The following is a 25,901-nucleotide window of genomic DNA, read 5'->3' as shown; positions in this document are numbered from 1 at the left end:
TCCAGAAATTTGACATCCTCAAAGAGAAGCCAAGAAAAATATATGAGCGCTAAGGGGAACAATCTTCATGCCTGCGATCCCCCAAATACTGAGCTACTGATCTTGGCTGATTGGTCACCAGGGAGGAACTTGCCAATGTTCTTTCCTTGAGAGAAAGGAACAATCTCAAAACTCATGAAATTCAAACCAAAACATTAAACTCCTGTTGCAGCAGTATTGCAAAAAAGGCAGAAGTCACATCCCTCCAGAGTCCTGCCTGTTTGGTATGCTGATGCAGTTCATGAGCAGGACTAGCAAATGCATCATTTACATATTAATTTGGTGGCATGTCAGCCTTGCATGCCATGCAGAAAGTTAGGTATAAGTAATGTGGTGTAAGCATAGGGTTTGCTAGGCCATGCTAAGTATGTGGAAGTTATGAAAAGGACACAGTAATATTAAGGTAAATGTATATCAGTCAATGCTTAAAACATTTTATTTTTTTCCATTGTGCCAATGGCTGTACATTTATTTTCCCCCCCAAGCACCAATCGTGCCCCAATTAATGAGTTGTTCTGTGGTCAGCATATTAGCATGGCTTCAAATATAGAATCTGATATGTTTGGAAGGCAAGGAGAACTTAAAGAATGCTGGCAGGACAGGCTGCTTAGCAAATACTCAGCAGTACCAGCACACTGGTGTCTGCAGAGAGATGTTGAACATTCCTCACTTTGGCTGATTAGTGCAGCAGGAAGCTCCGCTTCTGAAAGAAAACCGGGGCAGCAAACCCAATGGCACCAGTAAGATATGTAAATGTTGGACATTTTTCTAGAAGCACCTCAAGCAAGCAGGCCTTTCTTTCATAAATGCAAAGTACTGCAGATGCTGGAAATCTGAAATAAAAAGAAATGCTGGAAATACTCAGATCATGCAGCATCTGTGGAAAGAGAAGCAGAGTTTGAGGTCAGTGACCCTTCACCAGGCCTTTCTTTCAGTTAGGTGAAAGGTAGGTATGCTAGAGTGATTAACAGTCAACATGGACAAATTGACTGCACCCATAATTTCTGCACTTCAGTACACTTAACTGGCAAGAGCCAGGTACAGAGTTGCGCCATCTGCTGCAAGGGATGGCCCCTTCTGCCCTCCTGTGATTTCTGCCTTTTTTGCAATACCGCTACACAGGTTTAATTGTTTGGTTTGAGTTTCATGACACCCCTCCTCACCAAGCTCCTGCGCAGCGCAGGACCAACACATCCAGTGACTCTTATGTGAGCCTTGGCTCGCAATCTTGCCAGAGTCAGAATTTTTTAGGTTCAAGCCTCACTCCATGATTTTAACAATCTAGACTGACCTAACACTTCAGTGCAGTACTGAGGATGTGCTGCATTGTCAGAGGTGCCATCTTTTGGATGAGATGTCAAACTGAAACCTTATCTGCCTTCGCAGGAGGATACAAAAAGATCTCATGGCATTATACATAGAGGAATTTCATGGCGTCTTGGCCAGCATTTAAACCCTCAACCAATATTACTACAAAACATATGATCTGGCCATTTATCACTGCTGCTTGAGGGACCCTGTTGTACACTAACTGGCTGCAGCCTTTCCTACCTTACTGCAGAGACTGCACTTTTAACATACTTAATTGGCTGTAAGGCACTTAGGGATATGTTGAGGTTGCAAAAAGGCTATCTAATTTCAAGTTTGTTCTTTCTTAAAAATCGGCAGGAGACAAGGTTCAGGAAAGTTTTGATTCAGACCTATGATACTATTATGTGGTAGAGGGCAACCCTCCTGACAATCATCTCCAGTTCAGCAGCCACATGGGGTGCAAGGTGCTGGACTACTCAGTCACTTGCTTGCACATTCATATCTACAGCTTGGGTTTCCTTCCCTTTCATTTTTGACTATTAGCCTGCTGTCCCTTCAGCTGCAAAGTCAGAGAACAGTTCAAAACACCTTTCAAAATTCCCCAAAGGCTTTCACCACCCTATTCTGACAGTCCCCTTTTCAATGCTCCTGCTCATTTTAAGTTTCACTTGCTTGCATTTTCATGCTTCCACCGCTCGTGTACACCTGACACCTGTCTGAATCCATAATCGAAATGAGGGTAATGTGCTAACCACAGAAAATTGGCACACTCGTTATGCGAGTCTCTGTGAAACTATCAGCTGTTCTGACGTAATACCAAAAATAAATCTATTCTAAATAAATATTTTAGAAAGATCAAGAATAGCTTGATTAAATTAGTGTTGAACTATATTTAAAGCCATGTTGACAACGGTTATTTACCATCACCCTATCCCACTGTTACGGACATTATCTAGTTTGATCTCACCCAATAATTGTTCCACAAAGGATTTCTGAAACACAGTCTCAGTTCAAACACCCACGTAAATTATTACATAATCACTGGCATGGACCAAACAAGTCAAATGGCCTGTGTGTGCTGTACATTCCATGTAATCACAACAAATCCCCTTGTTAAAACAGTGTAAATTTTCTGTTTTGATTCGTTCAACAATTACTATTTCTGCCCACTCAGTACCTGGATTCCATACACTAGATTTTTTTTTTAAGATGCTAAGGGGAATATTAAAAGTCTTGCAAAATCATTTTGATCGAGTATCATTGGGTTATCTTAAAAAGGCACATGGAACTGGTCTGGTGATATTTATTGCATTCACTTAATTACATTATTGTGATTCATCTAGTACTCCTTTTATTAAAATTTAGCCAGGCTAAATTTTAACTTCAAATAAACCAAGGCATATTCGTACAGCAGGATTTCCCAGCAATGCCGTGGCATCTGGACTGACAAATAAATATGGCCTGCTGCACTTGTTATTTTGTGAAAACAATTTTTAAAAAGAAAATGATGTACAGTGTCATTGGTTTGAAATATTCTGGATAATCATTCAAACCTTCAGAATAGTTTGCTACATTTAACTGTTTACCACTCAAGAATCATTCATTAGAAAATATATTACACATACTCACCTGGGGCTGTTCTTCACATTCCCAAACCAGATTACTCTGCTTACAAATCATGAATTGTCTGAACCAACTATTTTTCAAATTGATGAATTGTCTAACCCTATACACAAGATAGGCCCAGCAGATAAGGGGCTGAGGCATTGCAGCCTTATGGCCTAAAGGCAACTAAACTAAAACTTTGAAAACAGAATTCCAGGGCCAGATCTCTCCCATCAGTGGCAAAGTGACAGCACTCACTGACCTTGAAGAAAGCTGCCCAAGATATAGTGATCTTTGTGATGTGAATTTCCCCTTTCCTGATACTAGTTTGAACCAGGGGCCAAGTCAACGGGCTCTCCAGACATCCAGCAACAGTGACATCATCAAGCAAGGTAAATTAATATCCCAGAAAATCAGTTGAAGGAAGATAGTACTGGAGCCAATCTTTACTCAGTATAACATGTATTTACAGAGTAAAACATTACAAGCATACACCGCCTAACTCAGCCATCCCACAGATTCAGTAAGTGTCTCTTCATATGCGCTTGTGAAACCCCAATTATTGACCTCCACCTGCATATAATTAAGCACAATTGATATACAATTAACAGTAAGCAGCCAACCACACTGAAGTAATCTCACAGCAAACCAGGAAGTAAAACACACTGATCCGACACTTATCTTTTCACAGGGATTGAGAAAAACGATTGGACATACACATGGGATTAAAAGTAGAAGATAAAATTTAAAAAAAATTAAAAATGCTAAAATTTCAGGAAAACCTGACTTTCCACAAACATAAAATTAGTTTTACCGCATCAGAAAAAGGTTTTCAGCAGTAATTCTGAAAGTAGTATGCTGTTGAAAATCTAGTGCACCTCAATTCAACAAGGTATAACTTTTCCCCAAGGATTTTTACAGTAAGACTAAGAGCATCAGTTCAATGATTTTAATTGATTGCAGTCTGGGGGGAATTCAACAGTGCACCCTATTGTGAAGTGTAGAATCACTGACAGCAACTTCTGGATTTCTGCGTTTAACAGCACATGTGCGGAATCCAAACTTTCCATCATCACTACCAGAAAATCTGAACCAATTTTTTTTTTGTATTGCCTCCAACTCAAAGTTATGGATTAGATTCCCACTCGAGACTACAAATAACAAAGAACAGTACAGCACAGGAACAGGCCATTCGGCCCTCCAAGCCTGCGCTGATCTTGATGCCTGCCGAAACTAACACCTTCTGCACTTCCGGGGCCCATATCCCTCTATTCCCTTCCTAGTCATACATTTGTCAAGATGTCTCTTAAACGTCGCTATCGTATCTGCTTCCACCACCTCCCCTGGCAGCAAGTTCCAGGCACTCACCACCCTCTGAAAAACTTGCCTCGCACATCCCCTCTAAACTTTGCCCCTCGCACCTTAAACCTATGTCCCCTAGTAACTGACTCTTCCACCCTGGGAAAAAGCTTCTGACTATCCACTCTGTCCATGCCGCTCATAACTTTGTAAACCTCTATCATGTCGCCCCTCCACCTCCGTCGTTCCAGTGAAAACAATCCGAGTTTTTCCAACCTCTCCTCATAGTTAATGCCCTCCAGACCAGGCAATATCCTGGTAAACCTCCTCTGTACCCTCTCCATAGCCTCCACGTCCTTCTGGTAGTGTGGCGACCAGAATTGCATGCAATATTCTAAGGGTGGCCTAACTAAGGTTCTGTACAGCTGCAACATGACTTGCCAATTTTTAGATGATCACATGTAGCATCAGTACAAACAGCATCACTTAAAAAAATGATCTGATCAATCACATTGCTGTTTGTGGGACCTTGTTTCGGCTTCCTTTGGCTGCTGTGATCCCTACATTACAACAGTGACTAGACTTCAAAAAGTACTTAGAAACGTCCTGGGTTATGAAATACATTTATCAATGCAAGCTCTTTATTGTAAAACCACTACAGTCCTGGCATAGTTTCCGAGAGGCGTCAGTGATACCTCTGCAGGAATATAATTTTCTATTCTGGTTAAATAATCTCTTGAAAACTATATGGTTACCAATCAAATACGCACCTTTGACAGGACTGTAACAAAGTCCTTTAGAGTAGTCAGTTCTGGTCCTTCCAGTATCTTGTGACTAGCAAGTTCCACACGCAGCAAGTAGTGCAAACCAGACTCCAAGTCAGCCATATACACCTTACTCCTGAAAACAAAGGGAGGCTTAGAAACAAGTACATTTCAAATAACTGTCCACTATTGACTGAGTTTACACATTTCTTTGCATTATAGCAAGGCTGTCAGCAGAAACTCTGTCAAGGAGGGAGAAAGTTTTATTTAATTAAAAATACGATAAAGATGGTACAAGAGTTTGTCCAAATTACAGCGATAGATTAGGCAACGTCACTACACAAAATCACAACAGACGAGAATGTCAATACACAAAGCAGTGAATCTTTCTCATTCAAGTCTCCTGCAGTCTCAAGATGTCAACTTGTCAAATTTTCCCTGGCAACATGTAATCAATGGATTGGTTTGGTATATTTTACACCCAATCTCGCCAGGCCAAAAAATTAAAGATTTCTAAATCACAGCAATCTGGGAAAACTACACTTTGTGAATTCTTGTATAATCACAGATGTAACATAAACCATCTAGGGAGTGAGTGAGTAAAGAGACTATAATAGTATATCAGCTTTTCAAGCGATGTTGTAAAGAGAAATATTTCAGAATGGCGTACAACTGTTAACAGAATTAAAAGTCTGGACAACAATAACCAAAACATCATAGAAAACTAGAAGACAAGCTAATGTGAAGAAAACCAACTTTGTAGGTAGTATAAAAGTAGCAAATATTAAATTTTAAGTGGCCTTTTACACTATTTTAATCATGTGCTTGTAAAAGCAGTTTCCATTTTCCTGTCCACTGAAGTAAATCAAAATTCACCTATACATTCAATTGATTAAAACTGAATCACCAGTTTTTATAAAAAACTAAAATCAATTACTCATGTTAGTTATTCTTGGCCTATTGAACCTAAATCACATTTTCATAGTTTCACCAGAACTACCACAGTTGAGTATTTCTCAGTTATTTGCTGCTTTAATCCAACACATGAAAACGCACTACCCTGCCTCGCCAATAGATAGCAGAGCTGCACTCCCATATGCATCTCAGTTTTCTGTATAAAGTGTTTTACAGGTTGTGGCAGATATTCTACCACACAATGAGGGGGGAAAAGTTGAATTGAAAACTCATAGGAAACAAGATGGCTGGAATGCAAAGTTACGAATATATTAATACAATCAATAAAGAGAAACCAGAGATGATAGCCTTTTATTCAAAATGTGTGTGTAGAGGAGACAAATTCATCTTAGTACAAGATTCTTCAGCCTTCTTTAAAGAAAAAAGGGTGGCACACAATTGATTCGTGGTTTCCTTAGAGGCAATTACTATCCTTTAGGTGCATAATTTCTAGCTTCAAAACAAGGTCCAAGGTTGCTATAAAGGATGCGCTTTCAAAAAAAAAGGTTTCCTGACATTACTACGCGAGCCTCATTTCCACATTGCTGTGTCTCCTACATGAAAACTACAAGTACAAATTAAAAAGCAGTTCATTGGCTGTAAAGTGCTTTGGGATATCCTGAGGTAGTGAAAGGCACTATGAGCGTATATTTTCTTGTTCTGGTTTACATTAACATTGAAATTTGATTCACCCATTTTCTGCTCAACCTCAGTGAAAGAATGGACCAGAAACATCAAAATTGTAGCAGAACCTTTTTTCACTGAAGAAAGTAATATTTAGAATTTCTATAAAATGATTCATTAGTTGTGAAGCACCATGTGGCAGAGGATATGAATTGTGGCACACAAATAGAAGTTCCTTCTTTCCCATGACATTTGAGAGCAAGCCAAGCAACAGAATTCTCAATGTTCACAACTACTCTCAACCAACAGGTGGACATTTGCCGCTGGCTTCACCCTGAAAAGAATAATTGGATGATACCAAAATGCCATGCTGTGAAATAATGGCATTCTAATCAGGCAGATCAAAAGGTTACGCATAGTACAAGGACATAAATAGGAGCAAGAGTAGGCCCCTTGAGCCTGCTCCGCCATGCAACAAAATCACAGCTGATTTACTTGAATTCAAATTTCTTGCCTTATCCCTCGATTCTCTTAGCATCCAAAAATCTATCGATCTCAGTCTTCAATGTACTAGACTGAGCATTCACTGAAATTCTCTATGGAGAGTTTCAAGGATTCATATGAACATATGAATGGAGGAGGATTAGGCTACTCGGCCCCTCGAGCCTGCTCCGCGATTCAAAAAGATCATGGCTGATCTGATTGTACCTCAAGTCCACATTCCTGCCTACCCCCTTACTCATCAAGAGTCTATCGATCGCGGTCTTAAAAATATTTAAAGACTCTGCTTTCACCGCCTTTTGAGGAAGAGAGCTCCAAAGACTCACAAGCCTCTGAGAAAAAGTTTTTATCTCGGTCTTAAATAGGTGACCCCTTATTTTAAATAGTAACCACTATTTCCAGATTCTCTCACAAGAAGAAACATCCTTTTCACATCCATCCTGTCAAGTCCCCTCAGGATCTTAAATGTTTCAATCAAGTTGCCTCTTACTCTTCTGAACTTCAGCAGATACGGCCTGTCCAACCGTTCCTCACATGACAACCTGCCCATTCCAGGTATTAGTCTAGTAAACCTTCTCTGAACTGCTTCCAATGCATTTTCATTCTTCCTTAAATAAGGAGTCCAATACTGTACACAGTACTCCAGATGTGGGCTCACGAATGCCTTGTATAACTGAAGTATAACCTCCCTACTTTTATATTCAATTCCCCACACAATAAATGATAGCATTCTATTAGCTATCCTAATTACTTGCTGTACCTGCATACTAACCTTTTGCGATTCATGCACTAGGACACCCAGATCCCTCTGCATCTCGGAGCTCTGCAATCTCTCACCATTTAGATAATAGGCTTTTTTATTCTTCCTGCCAAAATGGACAATTGCACATTTTCCCACATCTTTACCCACTCACTTAACCCATCTATACCCCAATGTCCTCTTCACAACTTACTTTCCTACCTATCTTTGTGTCATCAGCAAGTGTAGCACCCAAACCTTCATTCCCTTCATCCAATCTTTTATATCAACTGTAAAAAGTTGAGGTCCCAGCACTCGTTACATCTTGCCAACCAGAAAATAACCCATTTATACCTACTGTTTCCTGTTAGCTAGCCAATCTTCTAGCCATGCCAAGGTTACCCTTTACAACATGAGCTTTTATTTCCGACAAGAACCTTTGATGTGGCACCTTATCAAATGCCTTCTGGAAATCTAATTACAGTACATCCACAGCACATGTAACTCAAAGAATTCCAATAAACTGGTTAAACAGGACTTCCCTTTCCCAAAACCATGTTGACACTGCCTGATGACCTTGAATTTTTCTAAGTGCCTGCTATAACATCTTGAATAATAGCTTCTAACATTTTCTTTAAGACGGATGTTAAGCTAACTTGACTGCAGTTTCCCGCTTTCTGTCTTCCTCCCTTTTTCAATAAAGGAGTTACATTCGCTATTTTCCAATCTAATAGAACCTTGCCCAAATCTAGGGAATTTTGGAAAATGAAAACCAACGCATCAACTATCTCACTAGCCACTTCTTTTAGGACACTAGGATGAAGTCCATCAGGACCCGGGAACCAGTCAGCCTGCAGCTTCAACAATTTGCTCAGTACCACTTCCCTAAATGACCGTAATTTTCAAGTTCCTCCCTCCCCTCCATTTCTTAATTTACAGTTATTTTGGGGATATTTACTTGTATCCTCTTATGGTGAAGACCAATGCAAAATACCTGTTCAATTCATCTGCCATCTCCTTGGTTTCCATGAATAATTCCCCAGACTCACTTTCTATAGGACCAACGCTCACTTTGTTAACTCTTCTCACAACCTGATTATCATCTTCTAAAAGGGATCAAGTTTCGGAAACACCTACCGATCAAAATCTTTCCATGGCTTTACCAGACCAGTTATCTCTTCTTTCTGCCTCACTGGTAAAGTGTTTTGGGAAGGCAGTCTCTTTGTTACCCCCGGCAGTGACTTTAAGTAGGATGAAAAGAATGATCGTAGAGGCTTCTGCCTGTTTTAGAAAACAGAAAATGTCATTATTTGAAGTAACCAAATCAAACAGTTAGTATATATCGATATTATACTAAATGATGTATATTCATAAGATTTACCAGCTGACATTTTCTCATCTTCCCCTTGCCCCTAGATATTTTTCTTCTTTTTGCTCACAAAATTCCCAACTGTAAGCTTTTACCATTTCACCATATTTTAACCATTATTCTGAACCACTTGGGCTTGTATTGACTCCAAGTTCAGATGCTCAGAAATGCAGACATAGAAAAGTCAGATGCATACAGTGTGCCTTTTGAGAACCCAATTTCAGGGTTATACATTTCATACTGAAATAATTTTAAAGATGAAACTCTTTCAATCTGAACTAACACAGAAGTATACAGGCCACTAATTACTGAAATTTGACAGCGCAAACTACAAACAATTCTTCTGAAGGAAACAGATAAAGTGTGTTCAAAATAAAAATTAGCAATCAGATTAAGGGGAGGCAGTAGCATGTGGTATTACACAGACAAACATATGAATTCGGAGAAGTAGACCATTCGGCCCCTCGAGCCTGCTCCGCCAGTCAGTATGATCATGGCTGATTTGTTTGTCTCTCGAATTCCACACTCCCATCTACACCCGATAACATTTGATTCCCATGCCTAACAAGAATTTATCTACCTCCACCTTAAAAATATTCAATGACCCCCGCCTCCACCAACTTCTGAGGCAGAGAGATCAAAGTCACACAACCCTCAGAAAAAAATTCTCCTCATCTCTGTCCTAAAAGGGTGACACCCCATTTTAAAACAGTGCCCCCTAGTTCTGGCCTTATCCACAAGAGTATTGTCACTGGACAAGTAACCCAGAGACCCAGGCTATTGCTCTGGGGACATGGGTTCGAATCCCACCAAGGTAGAACGTGGAATTTAAAAGCAATTAATAAAAATCTGGAATGTAAAAAAAAGTCTAATGATGGTCATGAAACCATTGCCGATTGTTGTAAAAACCCATCTGGTTTACAAATGTCCTTTAGGAAAGGAATCCTGCTGTCCTCATCTGGTCTGGTCTACATTTGACTCCAGACCCATAGCAACGTGGTTGACTTTTAAATATCCTCTGAAATGGCCTAGCAAGCCACTCAGTTGGATCTAACCGCTACCAAGCCAATAAAGAATGAAATTGGATGGACCACCTGGCATTGTCCTCCGTACTAACATCTGGGGGCTTGTGTCAACGTTGAGAGAGCTGTCCCACAGACGAGTCAAGCATTAGCTTGACAGTCATACGCACGGAATCATACCTTAATGTTCCAGACGCCGCCACCACCATCCCCGGGTATGTCCTGTCCCACCGACAGGACAGATCCAGCAGAGGTGGCAGCACAGTGGCATACAGTCGGGAGGGGAGTTGCCCTGGGAGCCCTCAAAGTTGACTCCGCACCCCATGATGTCTCATGGCATCATGTCGAACATGGGCAAGGAAACCCCCTGCTGATTACCATCTACTGCACCCCTCCCCCTCCACCTGCCCCCTCAGCTGATGAATTAGTACTCCTCCACGTTGAACACCACTTGGAGGAAGCACTGAGGGTGGCAAGAGCACAGAATTTACTATGGGTGGGGGACTTCAACTTCCATCACCAAGAGTGGCTCGGTAGCACCACTACTGACCGAGTCCTAAAAAGACATAGCTGCTAGACTGGGTATGCGGTAGGTGGTGAGGAAAACAAGAGGGAAAACATATTTGACCTCGTCCTCACCAAAATGCCTGCCGCAGAAACGTCTGTTCATGACAGTTTTGTAGGAGTGAACACCGCACAGTCCTTGTGGAGACAAAATCCTGTCTTCACATTGAGAATACCTCACATCGTGTTGTGTGGCATTACCACCGTGCTAAATGGAATAGATTTCAAACAGACCTAGCAATGCAAAACTGGGCATCCATGAGGCGGTGGGCCACCAGCAGCATAATTGTGCTCAACCACAATCTGTAACCTCATGGCCCAGCACATCGCCCACTCTACCATTACCATCAAGCCGGGAGACCAACCATGGTTCAATGAAGAGTGCAGGAGGGCATGCCAGGAGCAGCACCAGGCATAACTAAAAATGAGATGTCAACCTGGTGAAGCTACAACTCAGGACTACTTGCATGCCAAACTGCGTAAGCAGCATGCGATAGATAGAGCTAAGCAATCTCAACCAACGGATCAGATTGAAGCTCTGCAGTCCTGCCACATCCAGTCGTGAATGGTAGCGGACAATTAAACAACTAATTCGAGGTGGTGGCTCCACAAATATCCCCTTCCTCAATGATGGGGGAGCCCAGCACATCAGTGCAAAAGATACGGCTGAAGCATTTGCAACAATCTTCAGCCAGGAGGGCAGAGTTGATGATCCATTTCGGCCTCCTCCTGAAGTCCCCAGCATCACAGATGCCAATCTTCAGCCAATTTGATTCACTCCACGTGTTCAAACAACGATTAAAGACACAGGCAATGGCCCCCGACAATATTCCGGCAGCAGTACTGAAGACCTGTGCTCCAGAACTTGCCACGCCCTAGCCAAGCTGTTCCAGTACAGCTACAACACTGGCAGCTACCTAGCAATGTGGAAAATTGCACAGGTATGTCCTGTACGCAAAAAGCAGGACAAGTCCAACCCGGCCAATTACCGCCCCATTAGTCTACTCAACCATCAGAAAAGTGATGGAAGGGTCGTCGACAGTGCTATCAAGCGGCATTTGCTTAGCAATAACCTGCTCGCTGATGCTCAGTTTGGGTTCCGCCAGGGCCACTCAGCTCCTGACCTCATTACAGCCTTGGTTCAAACATTCACAAAAGAGCTGAACTCAACAGGTGAGGTGAGAGAGTGACTGCCCTTGACATCAAGGCAGTATATGACAGAGTACGGTATCAAGGAGCCCTAGCAAAGCTGCAGTCAATGGGAAGCAGGGGAAAACTCTCCGCTGGTTGGAGTCATACCTTTTGAGAAGATGGTTGTGGTTGTTGGAGCTCAATCATCTCAGCTCCAGGATATCACTGCATGGGTTCCTCAGCGTTGTGTCCTAGGCCCAACCATCTTCAGCTGCTTCAATGACCTTCCTTCAATCATAAGGTCAGAAGTGGGGATGTTCGCACAACATTCAACACTGTTCGCAACTCCTCAGATACTGAAACAGTCAGTGTAGAAATGCAGCAAGACCTGGACAATATCCAGGCTTGGGCTGATAAGTGGCAAGTAACATTCGCGCCACAAGTGCCAGGCAATGACCATCTCCAACAAGGGACAATCTAACCATCTCCCCTTAACATTCAATAGCATTACAATCGTTGAATCCCCCACTATCCTAGGGGTTTCCATTGACCAGAAACTTAACTGGACCAGCCATATAAATACTGTGGCTAAAAGAGGTCAGAGACTGGGAATTCTGTGGCAAGTAACTCACCTGCTGACTCCTCAAAGTCGGCCCGCCATCTACAAGGCACAAGTCAGGAGTGTGATGGAATACTCTCCACTTGCCTGGATGGGTGTAGCTCCAACAACACTCAAGAAGTTCAACACCATCCAGGACAAGGCAGCCCACTTGATTGGCACCCCATCCAAACATTTACTCCCTCCACCACCGAAGCAAAGCGCCAGCATGTACCATCTACAAGATGCACTGCAGCAACGCACCAAGCTCCTTCAACAGCACCTTCCAAACCCATGACCTCGAGTACTTAGAAGGACAAGGGCAGCAGATACATGGGAACACCACCACCTGCAAGTTCCCCTCCAAGTCACACACCATCCTGACTTGGAACTATATCGCCATTCCTTCACTGTTGCTGGGTCAAAATCTTGGAACTCCCTTCCCAACAGCACTGTAGGTGTACCTACCCCATATGGACTAAAGCAGTTCAAGAAGGCAACTCACCACCACCTTCTCAAGGGCAATTAAGGATGGGCAATAAATGCTGGCCTAGCCAGCAACGCCCACGTCCCAAGGAATGAATGAAAAAAAATTCAAGACCCAGGTAGGCAAGGAAATTTACAGCCAATACGCTCAGAGCTGGCCAATGAATTAAATTGCATTACTTAATTACAGGTTTTATTATATGTTCGCAGGTGTGAAGACTCGGATCAATTTGCAAATTGTACTTATAGAAATTGTAGCTCATTGGATTTTAAACATTCATATAAACACAGAAGTTACAGTTGTCTGCATATACAACTTGCAATAGATTAGAGGTCAGCCTTCAAATTATAGAAATTAGGTTCAAATCTACTGAATGTTTGCGTAATCACTTAGGTTAAATGTGTACACAGGTGGCTCAGAACACAAGCACGTATGTAATCACTTTTTTATTCATTCATGGGATGTAGGTGTCGCTGGCCAGGCAAGCATTTATTGCCCATCCCTAATTGCCCTTGAGAAGGTGGTGGTGAGCTGCCTTCTTGAACCGCTGCAGTCCATGTGGGGTAGGTATACCCACAGTGCTGTTAGGGAATTCCAGGATTTTGACCCAGCGACAGTGAAGGAACGGCGATATAGTTCCAAGTCAGGATGCTGTGTTGCTTGGAGGGGAACTTGCCGGTGGTGGTGTTCCCCTGTAATTTGCTGCCCTTGTCCTTCTAGTTGGTAGAGGTCGTGGGTTTGGAAGGTGCTGTCTAAGGACCTGCTCAATAAACAGGCATTGTAGAAAATAAAGCAACATCACTTGGCATGATAGCTGGCTTTGGAAGGCAGGAAAGGTAACAGAATGGAGCAGCTGAGGAAGAACATTTCAAAACAGTGGAGGCAAGTCACATGAAGGCTCTGCCTCCAAAGGCGGAATGGACAGGAGGATGAAGGAGTGGAAAGGGAACATGAATCGAAAAAGCATAGGGCAAATGCCAGCTCATAGGCAGGACTAGATTGTGGAGAGACTTGAAAGTAGGAGAATAGAGTTTAACGAGTTGGGAAAGGCAGGATTGAGAATGTGCAACATATGAGAAGGTTTGGATGAGCTGGTGTATCTATAGGGTGCAGCTTGAGATTATTAAGAAGGATAGTGAAGAAAATCAAGACTGCAGATGGTAAAGCCATGGGTAAGGTTTTCAGCAGCAATAGGGAAGAGGCAAGAGAAAAAGGTAATCCACATTATGGAGGGTGTAAATCGGAAACTTGGTCATGAATCAGGTATGGGATTTGAAACTCAGCTCGGTCTGATAGAGCACCCAGATTGCATCCCATCAGTTTGAAATCTAAACAAGCAGCCATTGAAGGAAAAGAATCAGAGGCAATGGTGTAGAATTTTTAGTGGGTTCTAATCAGGATGACTTTGATATCTACAATGTTGAGTTGGATAATGTCTCGACCCCATCATCACTGGAAGTCAGTGGACAATCCTCAGCTGCTTATACAAGGATCCTTGCAACCAACATTTATTTAAATCAATGTCCAGAGATAACCGGACTGTCAGTTAGACCTCTATGACGTTCACTGCTCTATGATTAACACTCACTTTTCTTCTTTGTCGAACGGAGCCAGTTAACACTGAAGAGTTTTGGACACAGCATTCTACTGTAAGAAAAGGTTTATCTCAACAGCTTGGTGACATTTACACTTAATTTACTAACATTTGCAGGAATTAGCAGTGAGCAGCTACTGTACAGAGGATGGAAAGTCAGCAAATCGTATCTTGTATTGAAGCCGAAACAAACTTCGGCTGCAATGCTAAGACGACTGGACACTAACAGGAATTTGCATGCAGCGGTGATTGAAAACTAGGGAACTAAGTGTGGTATGTGCTGATTGGATTAGGCAGTGTGCAATTCCATGCTTTGACGGTAAAGGACAGTGCTCAGGCTGTTAGAAGAATTGAGGCGAGAGGTGAAACATCCAGAAGGAAGATACCTACTGTGCGCCATCAAGGAGGCATACTTCTATCCAGGACGGAGCATATACTTTCTGCTTGATACGCTGAACTAAACTATTGCACGTATACTGTAATGTATGACATATAAAACTTAAAGCATCACTGTATCCAATTGGAGTTGAGTCGAATTCCCTACATTAGGGAGGATTAAAATAAAGTGTAATTCACTAGAACATTACCAGGGTTGAAGATTTACTGTCATATACGAAGACTTGAAAAGCTGGGACTAGTTTCACTGTAGCAGAAAGGGTTAAGGAGTAAGCTGATTGAAGTCTTCACAGTGGTGCAGTGGTTAGCACCGCAGCCTCACAGCTCCAGCGACCCGGGTTCGATTCTGGGTACTGCTTGTCCGGATTTTGCAAGTTCTCCCTGTGACTGCATGGGTTTTCGCCGGGTGCTCCGGTTTCCTCCCACAGCCAAAGACTTGCAGGTTGATAGGTAAATTGGCCATTGTAAATTGCCCCTAGTATAGGTAGGGGAATTGAGGGAAGGTGGGGATGTGGTAGGAATATGGGATTAATGTAGGATTAGTATAAATGGGTGGTTGATGGTCGGCACAGACTCGGTGGACCGAAGGGCCTGTTTCAGTGCTGTATCTCTAAAATAAAAAAATAAAATAAAAAGATTGTGAAGGTTGAAAGGTAAATAGCGTTACCATTTCCACTGGTCAACAAGACCACAATGTGAGGGCATAAATTAATAATATGAATTGTACAAGTTAGAAAAGTCTTTAAGCAGCATTGCCAAACATTGAAGCAAAATAAAAAGTGCAGTTCTTTTTACAAGAGTATTACATGGTTCCTTGTTAAAAAAAAAGGCTAGCAGCTCACGAGTGAATATACGTTAGGTGGCTTGTGAGGAGAAAAATGCTGATGCATTGTGAAACATTCTATGATCACAAGAATATATTATAATCAGGTTATTTTAAGATCAGATTGCTTCCAATGCATTACACTCAATTTGCTGCTAAAGCACATAGGTCAAGAACACAATTTTAATCAAAAAATGGATTGCCAAGACATTTCACTTTCTTTAAAAATGCTTACAAATTATAACAATAAGCTGGTGCCAGAGGTAGTCCACATTCATTAGACAGGAGTCATGCAAGATAATGTGCTTTTATGAACCTGAAATGGGCAACCAATATTAGCCCGCATGTTCCATTAAACTCAGTGATTCAGAGCATTAATCCATAATGGAAGTCAAAATTTTTTTCTGAAGTGGATGGCAAGCTGCCTCATGCAGCATTGAGAGTTACAATAGCTAGGGTTAAGAGTTGTTACCCTAGCCGGATGGCTGACGCCTGCTTGCTTGGTAGGGTAAAAGGTTAAAAAGCACCAGCATCTTGTCTTTATTGCACTAACCATGATGTTTCTGTTCATTTAGCAGAGTAAAACAAAAATTCTTTCTACAACACCATTTGTTATAAGACAGCGTCATTGCATCAGAACTCATACAATTTCAACACGGGACTATATTTCACAACTCCATTATGATCACTAAAGGTTTTTCAGTGTTTAGAATGTTTTCATATGGTGATTGAGCTATTGGGATTATACATGAATGCATACATAAGTTCAGAGCCCAATATAACCCAGCCCTCGAGAAAATGAAACCTAACAATTTTATAGCTCCTAATTCTAATGATGCTAAAAATTACTCAGTACACTACTTTACACTGCATTTTGGGAGGGATTAGACTATTCTCAATTTGAGGATCCGTGTGCAATTTTACTTCGGGCAAATAACTAATCAACAAGCTGAAAACAGGAAATGCTTCAGAAAAGGGCAAGCGGTATTTTTATGCCTTTAGATTTTTTTTTAAATTAAAGGAAGCTTTATCCATTTAGTTCCAAAATGAAGACACTGTGCACATTCTGTAATAGGGAGGTGAATCAAGATGAAGAGAAAATCCAATATTCTCTCATTTCAAATATTACAGGATTAAACCCAAACCTGCAAGTACTTGAAAATAAATTTCACCTAATATCAGAATTTGAACTATTAAACACAGCAGGGATTATTAGCTGGAGCTATTTTGGAATAAAAAAATAAATTCATCTTTTATCTGGCTGGGTGCAATTCCTCCTGAACAAATCACCAAAAATAAAAGGCTACATCATCATTACATTGTTAGAATGCGGAAGCCGTTCTTGATTCGCATTCTAACCAACTAACATCTATGCAGGTATGAAGTGATAAATAAATTCAACTATTTATTCTTTCTGGCTTATGCCTTGTTTTTTTTTTTAAAAAGCAGGGCAGCAAAGTGTGATCTTCCAACCCCTCCCCACCAAGTATTTTTACACACAGCAGCACATCAGTCACTATTTTAGACAAAACTGCTGCAAGGAAAAGCAAAAAGTCAGACATCAATGTGATGTGTGTGCAGAAAGTATTTAGAGTTACTGTCCAGACTTGAGTACTTTCCTGGCAGCACTCCAAGCAGCACATTTAACACATCCAATATTGGATGTGAAGGTTCCTACAGTCTGTTATTTGCTTTGAATGAGAGAGAGATTTTAGCATATGGCTATACCCAGGTGGCCTTTAACACCCACTCTTGGGAGCTACTTCAAAGTAGCAAGCTCAGGCTTTGATTTGGACAACATAATTTGTTTTATTTCTGTATAATTCTGCATGTGAAACAAGATTAAATATGCATGAAGATTTGCATCATTTTAAGGAGGACAATTTTATTACTATTTTATAAATGCACTTGTTTTGGATTAAGTATACTTCAGTTCACAAATTCACTGCAGGCTGTTGAGCTGATACTCAAAATGTAGGGAAATCCAAACTTCTAAAGTGGAGTGCTAGACATGCCAAAGCCAATGAGTGAGCCATGTTTGATTATGAAACCCTACACATAAAAATGCAAGACCACCTCCCTAATCATACATATTACACGACACCAGTGAAAATTCCTATGCACATAAAAATTCAGACCCCGATTTGCAAATTGCCTTCTGTTTCAGACTCAGATCCTTTGCATTGTAGTTTAGCTAATTGCTGCTCCATTCTAAAAGTTACTAAAGGAGGAGTGTAAATGCTGTTACGACTGGGTGAGGAAGGGGTATCAGGCTCCCCTCTTGTCCCTTTCCTGGTTTGGCTTTAACAGGGTTTATCTTTTAAAACAGTGATTTTAGCTTACCCCTCTGTGCGGCCCTTTGTTCACTTCACTCTAATTGTAACTGCAAATGAACCAGACAGGTTTTCTTAGGTTTAAACAAGAAAGATCTAAGTTTATTAGCCTTATCACTAACTCGGTTAAAATTACTAAAATACACGATGCAACCACGTTAGCATGCATACAAGAGAAACACACACACACACACACATAAATAGATCCAGAGAAGAAAACATTTTGGGAAGGGTTCAAAGTAGAGTCCGTAATAAAGGGAATTCAGCTACTAGGTGGAAACGTCCTTGATACAAGTTGAAGTCTTGAAGTTCTCGCTGGGGCCCAGTGCAATTTCCGCCTTTCTTTTCTGGTACCGGAAGGCTGAAAAGGTGCTCTATCTTGAGGCTTAAGCTCCTACCATGGGTCCCTGGGACTTTGCTGGAGTGGTGCTTTCTTCTTAGAGTTCAGTTACAGTTGGTTCCTTTCTGTATGGCACAATTCAAACAGTCCCCAGTTTGGCCAGTAGGTTTTTGTGGTGGGGGTGGGGGGGGGGGGGAAATGGTATGGAATACCATGAGTGGAAATAATAAAAATAAATGTACAAGTTCCTTTCCTGTATTTAGAAAGCCAAACCAATGCAAAAAAGGCATTCCCATATAACAAAGGTTCACGAAATGTGGTCCACAAGGGTTCTCTAGGTGGTCTGCAGGATGGTCCAAATCCAAGTTACTGATGTGCAATGCCACAGCTAAGGCCATACAAGAGATAAGGCCAGAACCCTCATTCCCTACATGCGCATGACTGCACACCACCAGACCGGCTCCCATGTGTGCAGCAGGAGTTGGCATAAGCACAAGCAACATGTAGTTTTATTAGCAAGATTTATGCTACTGTTACAACACACAACTGCGAGATCGGATTTAACACTTGTGCAGCCTGACAACACTGAAGCTCTCCAGCTTGGAACAAGACATCATCTCATTGGTATTAAAAACAGCACCATTCTCCTTACTAATTCGGATGAGTTTTTTTGCAGTGGCAAGTGAAAGCTGGTTGGGCTGGACCAACAAGTGGTCTGCAGGGTCTTTTGCCTCACCAAAGTGGTCCATGGAGGAAAAAGTGAGAACCACTGCCATGCAGCACATTTTACAGTTGACTTAGCATCTTCATTACATCAAAACTTGTTGCAAAGAATGCATTTGTTAGATACTTCACAATACAAATACTACTCCATTTCCCAATTCTGAAGATCAGGTTACTTTTTTCTTCAATTCCTATTTTACGCTCAAGTTTAAGAGGGCAACATTTAACATTCATTGCAAATTAACAAGGATAAGTAAAAGGATATGCTCAAATCTGCCTATTACATTTGCTGACATGACATGCACACACAAATAATACTTGGCGTCAACATTTCTAGGATGTTACAGTCACTCCAAGCAGAGAAACACAGCTAGCAGGTTTATCTGTCCATGTAAACCTGAATTAAGTTATTTTACATTATTTCCACTGCTTTCCCCAAATTTGATTGCAAATTTGAAAAAGCTCCTTGCAAATGGAGCTTAAGGAGATCTGCTTTGCAAGAAAACCACAGGCTGTCCATTAGGGGATTGCGTATATTAACACAATACCGGGTCTAAGCTCCACCAGATGCCCATTACTGCAGACAGAAATGCAGACTGGCAAAAATACTACTGCGCCCAATAGGATTAACCTTTCGGCCATTTTTTTCAGGGGGCAGGGAATCAAAGAAAAATAAAGCAGAAACACACACACACACAAAGGTTTAAGACCAAAAACCTACATAACAGCAGAACCTCCGTTACTTGCACTCCACATTATCTGAACATTCCTAGGTATGCAGGGGTTTGCATCATCAGCTAAAACACAATTAAGTACTTCTAATTGATTTTTCAGACTCTGGATTTTATTTTTAATCAACCAACCTTAGTTAGCAGTTGCATGGCCAGCCAGTTCCTGGTAGAATTTACCCAGGTCAGGGAAGTTATTTTCCAGTACTTTTAATGTACAATTATAGAATGGCCTCTTTCTGTGCTGTAACCATTCAGCCTGTTATATCTGTGGCAGCTCTCTGCAAAAGCAACTCAACTACTCTCAGCTGTCTGTTCTTTCCCAGTAGCTCTGCAATTGCTCTAAGATAACCATCCAACTCACTTTTGAAAGCCACAATTGAATCTGCAGCACTACACACTCTGGCAGTGCATTCCAGATCCTAACCACTATGTAAAAAAAGTTTTTTTTTTTACAGAATCCATTTAAAAATTTGACATTACCAATATCATTGAGAATTTGATTAGGTAGTTAAATCGGAAGCTATATATTCACCATTAGGCTAAATATAAGGGGACGCAATTACCCAGGAGAGAAAGAAAAAGAGGGTCACTATAACAGATAATTGAAGCTTCCCTTGTGGTTAAAGTAAAAAAAAAACTTCCCTCATCCATACGATAAATGTAAAAAGTTTAAATAACCATAGTTCATACAGCAAATGTCATAAAATTCAACATTAATTTGTTAAAAAGGCTAATCCTTTTGTGGAGCAGAATAGCTAGTTTTATTCCATGAATTTGCATCATCTAACTGTACTTCTTGACCCAACAACTTTTTACTTCTGACCTACAAAAAAGGAATTTGGATTCTTATGCTAGTTGCCAAGAAACTTCAAATGGAATTGTACAATTAGATTAAAATTTCAGCGAAAGTCTGTATTAATTTGTATCGATCACAACAGCATCACAGAGTGGCAAACTTTATTCATTTATTCTACATTATTTGGATAGTGACATGCGGAAACATTTCTGTGGGATTCTGGCACTAAATGGACAGAAGTAGTTTGTATATAAAAATAGCTAATTTTTACGAGAGGTGCCACGTGTCCAAGCATCCATTCTGAGCTACCAAAGACAAAAGGCTGTGGAATTCAAGGAGTCAGCAGAATCGCCAGAGTTAGAGACACAATTAAATAGTATGACAAGGTAGAATTTGTGTTTGAAGAGATTAATTTGCTTCTCAGTTAGGAGTCAGAAACAGCAATTTTTTTATTATTCATTCATTGAACGTGAGCATCGAGGAAGACCAGCATCTGATGAGTCACCTTCTTGAATCACTGTAGGCCGTGTGGTGAAGGTATGCCATTGTGCTGCAAGTAAGGAGTTCCAGGAATTTATACGCAGCAACATTGAAAGAACAGCAATATATTTCCAAGTCAGGATAGTGTGTTACTTGGAGGAGAACATGCAAGTGGTGTCCTCATGCCTTGTCCTTCTAGGTGACAGAGGTTGCTGTTTCGGAGGCACTGTCAAAGGAGCCTTGGCAAATTTCTGCAGTGCATCTTGTAGATGATACACACTGCTGCCACAGTGCACTGGTGGTGGAGGCAGTAAATGTTGAAGGTGGTGGATGGAGTGCCAATCAAGCTGGCTGCTTTGTCCTGGATGGTGTCAAGCTCGTTCAGCGTTGTTGCAGGTGTGTTCATCCAGGCAAGTGGGATGTGTTCCAGCACACACCTGACTTGTGCCTTGTAAATGGTGGACAGGTTTTGGGGAGTCAGGTGAGTCACTTGCTGCAGAATATCTGGCCTCCGACATTCTTGCAGCCACTTTTTTTTTTTAAGCACCTGGTCTCATTAACTTTCTGGTCAATGGTGACCCACAGCATATTGATGGTTGCAGATTCAGTGATAGCATGCTGTCTAATGTCAAGAGTGTGTAGTTACACTCTCACTTGTTGGAGCCTGGCACTTGCATAGCACAAATGTTACTTGCCACATGGTAAGGACGACTTCATTACCGGAGGAGTTGCGAATGGAATTGAACACTACCAACAGCAAACTTCCCCACTTGTGATCTTATGTTGGAGGGAAGGTCATTGATGAAGCAGTAGATGGTTGGGTCTAGGTCCCTGCCCCGATGAATTCCTGCGGCAACGTCCTGGTACTCAAATGAATGGCCTCCAACAACCAACTTTTGTGCTCGGTAGGTCTCTAGCTGGTGGAGTTCTCTTCGCCCCCCTGCACCCACCCCCACCCATCCACCACTCCCCCAATTTCCACTGACTTTAAATGTTACTAGGCTCCTTGATGCCACACTTCATTAAATGTTGGATTGTTCTCACCTCACCTCTGGAATTCAGCTCTTTTGGCAAGGTTTGGACCAAGGTCATAACAAAGGGCGGCACAGTGGCTCGCACCGCAGCCTCACAGCTCGAGACACCCGGGTTCAATTCTGGGTACTGCCTGTGCGGAGTTTGCAAGTTCTCCCTGTGACCGCTTGGGTTTTCGTCAGGTGCTCCGGTTTCCTCCCACCGCCAAAGACTTGCAGGTGATAGGTAAATTGGCCATTGTAAATTGCCCCTAATGTAGGTAGGTGGTAGGGAATATGGGATTACTGTAGGGTTAGTATAAATGGGTGGTTCTTGGTCGGCACAGACTCGGTGGACCGAAGAGCCTGTTTCAGCGCTGTATCTCTAAATAAATAAAATAAAGGTCTTAAGAGTGATCCTGGAAAAACCCAAACTGAGCAGCGGTAAGTAGGTTATTGGTGATCAAGTGCCACTTGATATCACTGTCGATGACACCATTCATCACTTTGCTGGTGATTGGGAGTAGACTGATGGGGAGGTAATTAGGCAGATAGGAATTTCCTCACTTTTTGTCAACAAGACCTACCTGGACCAAGATGGTTGCAAATGCTTCATTCATGTGCTGTGCTCTGCCATCACTGAGGCTGAGGATGCTCATGGAGCCTCCTCCTCCCAATGGTTGTTGAATTCTCCAACATTCTTCACAGGAGCTTTGATCTGATCTTTTGGTTGTCAGGTTGCTTAGCTCTGTCTATGGCATCAATGTTGCCCTATATTGCAGCTTCACCAGATTGGTCCTTCATTTTTAAGGTAGTCTGTCCAGTTTTATTACAATAGTTTTTCATAATCGTTTGATGCAGCTGAATGTTCTCAAATGGCCTAGCAAACCAGAGTTAAAAGTCAACCACATTGCTTCGGGTCTGCAGTCACATATAAGCAAGGGTAAGGACATGAGTGAACCAGATGGGTTTTTAATGACAGACAGCTGCAAGGTCACCATTAGATAGTAGCTTTTTAATTCAAGATTTATTTAATTAATTGAATTCAAATTCCCCAGCTGCCACGGTGGGATATGAACTTAAGTCCACAGATCATTCGCCCAGGCATCTGGATTACTAGCCAGCAACAACCACCAATGCTACTGTACCCCCCGTAGCCTTCAAATGAGAACCAATTTCTAACAGCAATTTCTCATTACATAGGTGCAAACAGGGCATGTAAATTGGTCAAAAACATATCCTAAGAGGAATTCATGGCAGAAACAGATGGATGTAAAATTTAAATTACCATGGTGACAAAAATCAGTAAATTAAGTTGACAAAGGTCAAAAACAGGCAGCTCGTGGACACAAATTCACTCCCACAAGCCAGAATTAAAAAGCTGAATTACTGTAGTGCATACATTCCTTTCACCTCTGTCCCCAAAACCTGCTCCAAGACAAAACACAAACATAGGTTATCGAATAGACAATATTTTTGAATGCCTCTCAAACTAGTTCCTGGGCAAGTGTGACTGAGCAGAACCTCTCCCTTTCTTTACAAAAATAAAGTCACCTGGCAACTACTTCATGCCTTTTCATGTAGAGAATATTGGAGACTCACTGCATTAGGAACTTCAATCTGGAACTCATTTTACCTTTCTGCGGCACAGCACCGTACATTGGCTTTCCAGTGCACTACAATTCTCTGCTTTTGCCCATTAAAGCCTGTACAATATGGTGAAAGATTCAGCATGCTTTACTATTGCAAGAACTGTTGTATACTTACATGTAAATTAACCCATGGGAGCCATTAGGATGAAGCAGGTAGCAAGATGGCACTGAATGGATACCAAGCTTCTCCATTAACTTTATGTCTGCATCCAGTGCTCGTTTTACCATAATATTTTCATATCGCATCAAATCAAGTATCACCTGTTAGAAGACAATGACAACTTAGAAATATCACAGCATATGTATTTTAATTATATCGGTATCTTAAGCACTTTATCAAGCTCCATTTGTTTGACAGCAAATACAGGTACAGGCTGTCCAGGTAGATTGCCACAGAGCTTGGGTTTGACATCTCATCCAAAGAACTTAGCCTTTGACATACAGCGCTTAGTACTGCGCTGCCAAGTGCCCACTGAGATTATGTGCTCTTGGGGTTGACTTGAACTCACAACCTTCTACCTCAAAGAGGACTGTGCTACCAAAAAGCCAAACTGGCACTTCAATTCAGATCAATTGCACAGATCAGAATTTAACTCTAATATAAACACAGTTCTATAACTGAAGACAACATGAATTCAAGATCCTGTATTCAGTTTTACTTGCCTCAACTTCTCACCAGTGACACGATAGTAGCCAGGCTTAGATTGATAGTTGATGCTGTATAAGAATTTGTTCCTTACAGCTTTGGTTCCATGTGCTTAGTCTCAGTTTTCCTATCATGGCACTGTGCATTCATTGCTCACTGATCCTCATTTCAATTTTAAACTGACAGGAAAGTGGCACCTTTCATTTCAGCCAATGCAAATCAGGGCGGCACAGTGGCGCAGTGGTTAGCACTGCAGCCTCACAGCTCCAGGGACCCGGGTTCGATTCTGGGCACTGCCTGTGTGGAGTTTGCAAGTTCTCCCTGTGTCTGCGTGGGTTTTCTCCGGGTGCTCCGGTTTCCTCCCACAAGCCAAAAGACTTGCATGTTGGTAGGTAAATTGGCCATTATAAATTGTCACTAGTATAGGTAGGTGGTAGGGAAATATAGGGACAGATGGGGATGTTTGGCAGGAATGTAGGATCAGTATAAATGGGTGGTTGATGGTCGGCACAGACTCGGTGGGCCGAAGGGCCTGTTTCAGTGCTGTATCTCTAATCTAATCTAAAATTAGATCCAATGTATAAACCCTGTTGCTTTGGTGGTGGAGGGAGGGAGTACAAAGAGGGGAGAGGGAAGAAAGGGGAACAGAGTATCATGGAAAGAGAACAAGCGGGGGAACTCAAAAACTCACCTCCCGGCCTATATAGGACAACTCCGTTTCAAATATAACCGCTGTATAGTGCTTCTGGCGTTTACCCAACAATGACAGGATACAGCTAGAGCTAAAATAAAGAGGAAAAATGTTTTGAAGACCAGTCACACTTTTAACATGTGAACATACGAATTAGGAGCAGGAGTAGGCCACCCAGTCCCTTGAGCCTGCTCCGCCATTCAGCAAGATCATGGCTGATCTGATTCTAACCTCAACTCCACATTCCTGCTTAACCCCAATAACCTTTCACCCCCTTGCTGAGCAAGAATCGATCTACCTCTGCATTAAAAATATTTAAAGACTCTGCTTTCACTGCCTTTTGAGGAAGAGTGTTCCAAAGACTCATGACCCTCAGAAAAAATTTTCTCTTCATCTATGTCTTAAATGGGTGGCCCCTTATTTTAAATAGTGACCACTATTTCTAGGTTCTCCCACAAGAAGAAACATCCTTTCCACATCCACCCTGTCAAGTCCCCTCAGGATTTTAAATGTTTCAATCAAGTCGCCTCTTGCACTTCTAAAGTCCAGCGGATCCAAGCCTAGCCTGTACAACCTTTCTCATAAGACAACCTGCCCATTCCAGGTTATTAGTCTAGTAAACCTTCTCTGAACTGCCTCCAATGCATTTACATCCTTCCTTAAATAAGGAGTCCAATAC

General features: G+C 41.7%; 1 protein-coding gene across 1 annotated transcript in view; it reads right to left on the bottom strand.

Moving 5' to 3' along the window:
* Positions 1-25,901, bottom strand: part of qsox2 (quiescin Q6 sulfhydryl oxidase 2) — a 97,543-nt gene that overhangs the window by 42,439 nt on the left and 29,203 nt on the right. The window contains exons 5-8 of the mRNA XM_068012213.1: positions 25,223-25,313; positions 24,001-24,146; positions 8,974-9,117; positions 5,025-5,154 (exon numbers count right to left, since the gene is read on the bottom strand). Of these exons, the coding sequence (XP_067868314.1) occupies positions 5,025-5,154; positions 8,974-9,117; positions 24,001-24,146; positions 25,223-25,313 (511 nt within the window). The remainder of the gene's footprint in view (positions 1-5,024; positions 5,155-8,973; positions 9,118-24,000; positions 24,147-25,222; positions 25,314-25,901) is intronic.

This window comes from Heterodontus francisci, chromosome 32 (assembly GCF_036365525.1).
Source record: "Heterodontus francisci isolate sHetFra1 chromosome 32, sHetFra1.hap1, whole genome shotgun sequence".
NCBI classification, from domain to species: Eukaryota; Metazoa; Chordata; class Chondrichthyes; order Heterodontiformes; family Heterodontidae; genus Heterodontus; species Heterodontus francisci.
The sequence above is the reverse complement of the archived record's forward strand: the minus strand, read 5'-3'. Positions and strand labels throughout refer to the sequence as shown.